General features: G+C 53.4%; 1 protein-coding gene across 1 annotated transcript; it reads right to left on the reverse strand.

The window, feature by feature from the left end:
- Positions 1-2,879: 2,879 nt before the first annotated feature.
- Positions 2,880-5,282, reverse strand: LOC105273009 (nascent polypeptide-associated complex subunit alpha, muscle-specific form-like; the record flags this gene model as incomplete). Its single annotated transcript, XM_011315245.1, has 2 exons — positions 5,067-5,282; positions 2,880-4,828 (listed from the first exon to the last, which is right to left on the reverse strand). Coding segments are annotated over exons 1-2 (2,165 nt in total), but the record flags the coding sequence as incomplete, so codon positions are not given.
- Between the last annotated feature and the right edge of the window lie 286 nt (positions 5,283-5,568).

The following is a 5,568-nucleotide window of genomic DNA, read 5'->3' on the forward strand; positions in this document are numbered from 1 at the left end:
CATTTGTAACGTGACATTTTCCCGGTGAATGGGAAATGCCCATTACCTTCGCCCTACTTCCCTTCAGCCTAATAAACCTGCTAAAATTTAAATCAATGGGCGCCAGGTAATTTTTGTCCGGAATCACCAAACCGGAAAAACCCGTAATCCTAACCATAACTAATCTCGATATTCGTTTGATCGGGAATCGTACCTCAAAAGACATTAAAACTTAACTCAAACTTATTCTCTAAAATCAAAAAAAAGGAATCCAAAAGGGAACGGAAGGGATAGCTAGGCTTTCGGGGAAAGGTGACGGTCCTCGGGTCGCTCAGTATGCCTGTTGTGGAGAGAGGGGTAGTTCGTAGATGAGAACAAGGTTATCGGAAAAATCGGGAAAATATAAAAGGGATTCAGAAAGGAAAATAAACCCAAAATTGTCCTTACGTGTTTCGCTATTGAAAGTTAAAATTCGATACAGGGAAAAGTAATTGATTACAAAAAAAAAGGTGTTATATAAGTGATTTTATCTCGCAATATTATTATTATATTAATTGCCCTTGAAACATTATTAATACATAAATTGGCTCGAACTCTAAATTCTCCCCAAACAAAACCCCAAACTAAACTGCTAATTAACCCAGACACTCAAAACATGTCGTATTAATGTGACCTCGAGGATTACCGATCGGCGGTAATCCGAGGAATATTTCCTCAACTCAACAAAAACAAAAAAAAAGCAAAAAAAAACTATAACTCCTTGGGCTCGAGCCCACGACGCATCAAAAGTCAAGGGAGTGAGAGCGAGAGAGAGCTACACTACGCCTCACCGCTCGGTTAACGGTGAGGAAAATTCTAACGCCAAAACCCAGGATCCTTGAAAATTCGAAATCTCGAAATCCACCGGGTGGATTTCGGAAAACCCTGAGTCATACGACTCGGGACATTATCCCGAACATTTCCACAAGTTTATATGCGTAAAGACTCGCGATTAACCACGCTAGGCTAATTAATAGCCACGTGGAATATTAATGCGTCACACTTGTTGCGCGTACCACTCAATGGTTGTCTCGATGACGTCATGAGGGAGAAAAAAAAACCACTGGTCCTTTGTGGGCCATGGACAATTCGCCCAAATATCCCCAAATAAACCCCTAAAATCCCAAAAATCCTCACTATCAACCCACCAACCGCACTGGGGGAAAAACACACGCCGAATACGTTCGGAAAATCCTCCACACCATCTCCGAAAACACCACCCAAATTCGGGGGAACAGCCGACGCCATTTTCATGGCTCGGAAAAATGCATCACCGCCAATTAATTATTGGAGAGCCGCCAAAAAGGGGAAAATAGATCAAAATAAGCCGTAGAAACTCACTGGCGATTTCCTTGCTGCCCTCTTCCTTTTCTTCAGGACCATCCTGGCTGCTTCTAACTTCTCCTCGTGTCCTGGGATGTCCTGGTCTGAGTCCGTGGCTTCTCACTACTCGCTCACGTGTGTATTATCTCGCGGTTAATGCGTAACTGATTTTCGGAGGTCAGTGTCGCGTTACGCTGACCCCCTAATCACGCCTACCAATCGATCGGGTGTCGATTGGTGGATCCCTCTACCTTATTTTAGGTCAAGCCCTTCGCGGGAGAATTAATTCAAATTCGAATTAATTCTCCATCACTAAAATTAATTTCTTAATATTCATCTCCTCATGATCGGTTCTCCTGGATCTCCTGGGACTGAAAGACCTTATTCCCTAACCTTAACGTAATATTTTTAATCCTAATTGTAAAATAATTTCGGCAATCCGCCGGGATAACGACTGATTTTATCCCGAGCGGCCTTCCACCCGTAATCAGTCTCGGCAATTCGTAGGGGTAGTGACTGAATCCACCCCGTACGACCTTCCACCCGTAATCAGTCTTTGGCAATCCGTCGGGGTTGTTAATATTTTTACCCCGTACGGCCTTCCACCCGTAGCAATCAGTCCCTAAAACCCTTTTTTCTGGAGTGCCGGTGCTTTTCACCGGACCTAACCTGATCCTGAAATTTTCCCTAACCTTAGCCTAATTAATTTATCCCTGACCCACCCCGAAGGGGGACATTAATCATAGTTCTAACCGAAAACTAAATGTTTGTACTCGTCCTCTCTCTCTCTCTTTATTAATTTCGTTGGGGAAACTAACGGGCCTCCCCGATGCTCGTTACACCCCCCTCCTTTGATGGTCCGTATCCGGGTCAGCCTTCGTGATCTTCCTTGGTCCGGCTGCCTCTCGTCTCGGTTCCGGAAATCTGCATCATACCTAAACTCCACCAAACGTAATGTTGGGGAAAAACTCGAACCCACACCCTGAGATGGTGGTCGGAATAAATGCACAATATTTTATCAAAACGTATTAGTATATTTAAGCCGGGTCTGCTGACCGCGGAAACGGCCTCCGGGGTACGGAGGAAAAGCTAATCCAAAAAAAAAACATTGTTTGCCCACTAGGGGCTTATGGCACAAGGGGCTTCAGGGGAGACGTCTCCCTGGACGGATTCTTCCGTGTTATCACAAACTTAACCTATTTAATGCGATGGGTGCCCCCAGGTACTTGTGAGGCTTATCATGATTAACAATAAAATAACTTTGGTAATTGGCACCCTATCAAAATACAAATATATAAAAATACAAAAAAAAAAGATATGGAGTATCAAAAAAAAAGAAGACTGTGGAACTCCACACACAAAAAAAGAAAAGGCTGGATGGCCACTCCTGCCGCTCGAGTGGATAGCCAGGAGAATTCTCCGGATGCGCCTCCGTTTTGCGGGGATGAGCCACCGTTTCGCGGGGATGTTCCGCCGATTCATCGGGGATGTGCCGCCGAGTCTTCGGGGATGTGCCGCCGGCTCAACGGGGATAATACCTGGGTTCCGGGCTCTGCTGCTGGTCGCGCTGGGCCTGGTCCAGGATGCTCTGGAGGGCCTCGATGGTGTGCCTGGACCAGCGGGTTGCCTGACTTGGGGGAGGTCCGAAGCGGGCGTTCGCCCCGCGCCCAAGGGCTGGCCGTGTTGGTGCACTGGTGGCCGCCGAGGTGTAATCCCCGTGCTCCGGGGACCTGTAGTCGCTGCGGTGGCTGGTGGGCGCTGCCGCTGGCGGTTGCCAGAAGAACCGGAGCTCCGAATCTTCTGGGGGGTCGTCCCCCTGCCGAGGCCTGCGGTCCTCCTCCCGGGGGAACGGATAAGCCGGTCCGGCAGCAGCCGAACGGATGGGGGCCCTTTCAAAGGGAGCCCAATACTCCTCAGCACGTCGATCATGGAGGCGTAGTGGTGATCTGGCGGCCGTGGGAGGGCGACGGCTGGGTGCCGCCGAAGCAGGTGGCAGTGGTGGCCTCACCTGAGAGGTCCCAGCTGGCGTGTTGGAGGATCCGGCTGTTCGTCCGCCAGCAGGCTGGGTTATCGGGCCGTGCTCCGGGCAGATCTTGTCGGCCCTGAGGCGATGTGGACATTGCCCGCAGAACAGCTCTCCGGTGGGGTTGGGGCAAGCCTGGTGTGTGTGGCCGTGCCTGCGGCAGTCAAAACACCAGTGTCGTGGTCTGCGGCGTTTACCTGCGGCTGTTCCCCTGGGCTGTCCTCCTCCTCGCTTCACTGCGGTGACGTCGCGAGGGTCCGTGGAGGTCTCCCTCATCTGCTGGCTGCTGGTGATGACGGGGCCTTCCACGGCTCCCAAAGGAGCGGATGGGCCGACCTGCGTACAGGCGGATGTCGAGGCCGGAGCTGATATGCTCGGACGAGTGGCCACGACGGCAAAAGCCCGTCCGGAACCCAAAGGGGTGACCTCCGGGAGCTTCTCGCCACCCTCACCTACTCTGAGGAGCGGATGTGGTGGCGTTTTCTCGCCGGCCCTTGGATCCGTGGGCGGCGGATGTGGAGTGGCCAGCTCAGTCTCGGGATGAGAGAGAGCTGGAGGCGGTGACCCTGATGCGGGCACTGTGCTGGGCAGCGATAGTTCCTCGAGGGGTCCGAGGTCAATGAACTCGGTGGCCGCGCTCTGGATGCTGGGTGCCGGTGTGCTGTCCGGACCCTCCCCCTCGCTTGGTCGTGGGGTGGCTGGATCTCCGGCTGGATCTCCGGCTGGTCCTGGACTGCGGATGGTGGAGTTCCCGGACTTCGAAGAGCAGCGGCTGCAACTGCTGCAGCTCGACGAGCTAGACGAACTGGAGCTCGCGGAGCTGGATCCGATCTCCACAGTCGGATGTGCCGGCGGGGCCAGGGCCCGTTCGGATATGTGGCCCTCGGAGGTAGCCTCCGGGAGTTCTTCCTCACTCCCTCCGAGTGGGACGGTGCCGCTCACCAATTCCAGGGGAATGGGAGGGATGATGAACCTGATCGCTGACAGGTGGTGAGCCGGTGTCAGCGTGCAGGTATGCAGGGCCGCGGCAAAGCCGGGACGTCTCTCCTCGATACTTCGTATCTCGGAGAGCCAGGGTCTTACTGGGTCCCAGTAGTCCTGGAGGTAAATGGGGCCCTCTCTGGCCGGTTGGGACTGCGGCCCTTCTGGTCTCCCGGGCAGCGGCAGCCTCTCCAGCACGACGACTGGAGACAGGGGTCCTCGCGGTGGCGGGTCCTGGGCGACGTCGGCGTCGCTGTCGTCGGGGAGAGCCAGGTCGTCCAGCTCCACCGGAATGCCTTCCGGGAAGAGGATGCTCTCCAGAGCTATCTCCGCATTGCGGGCAGCTCTCTGCTGGCTAGTGAGGAGGCTGGGCTCTTCTTTAACCCCCTGACCCGGGGGAGAGGATGATGGAGTGCTCTCCGTCAGATCCACGGCTGGTGCTGCGTCCTCGGCTCGTGGAACTGGTGTGTCTGTGTTTGTGATCTGTAACAGAGAAGCAAAACCGGAGAGTTTGTCCGGACGGGTAACCACCCAGAAAGGGGGAAATTATTGGCGACTCCCGCTTAGCGGGGCGATTATGGGCCGTAAGACTATTACGGAAGCCGGTAACCGAAGGTTACGGAGCCGGTACTGGAGGTTGATAGGGCTTTAAGTCCTGTATGGCGGACTCGCCCTGAGCTTTCCCGGAAAAATCCACAAGTTCATACCGAACTCGGGATACCTTTCTATTAATCATGAAAGGACCCTCGAATGGAGGGACCAACGCAGCCGAAAAATGTTTCGCCGCATTGGATAATGGGTGAGTGCGCCGCAGAACCAAGTCACCCTCTTGGAACTCAACGTCGCGCCGACGGAGATTGTAATGGTGCGCCTGTTTGTCAGACGACTCCCGCATGGCATGAGTGAGAGCCTTACGAAGCGTCTCCAATCGCTTCATTCGGTCAACCCACTCGCCGGGTTTGCCCGGGATTATCTCGATGTCTCCTTCTAGCTCGCGGCGAAGGGATATGGCCGGCAGGGGGTTCCTGCCGAAGTTCGCAAACGCTGGAGTCGTTTGGATGGAACTATGTTCCGCCGTATTGTATGCAAAACGGAATTCGTGTAAGTGGACGTCCCATGTCCGATGATCACCGTCCATGAACGCGCGTAACATCATTTTCAATACACGATTAACCCTCTCGACTGGATTAGCCTGGGGATGATAAGGGGGTGAAGTCTCGTGC

The sequence above is a fragment of the Fopius arisanus genome, unplaced genomic scaffold (assembly GCF_000806365.1).
Source record: "Fopius arisanus strain USDA-PBARC FA_bdor unplaced genomic scaffold, ASM80636v1 scaffold00622, whole genome shotgun sequence".
Lineage (NCBI taxonomy): Eukaryota > Metazoa > Arthropoda > Insecta > Hymenoptera > Braconidae > Fopius > Fopius arisanus.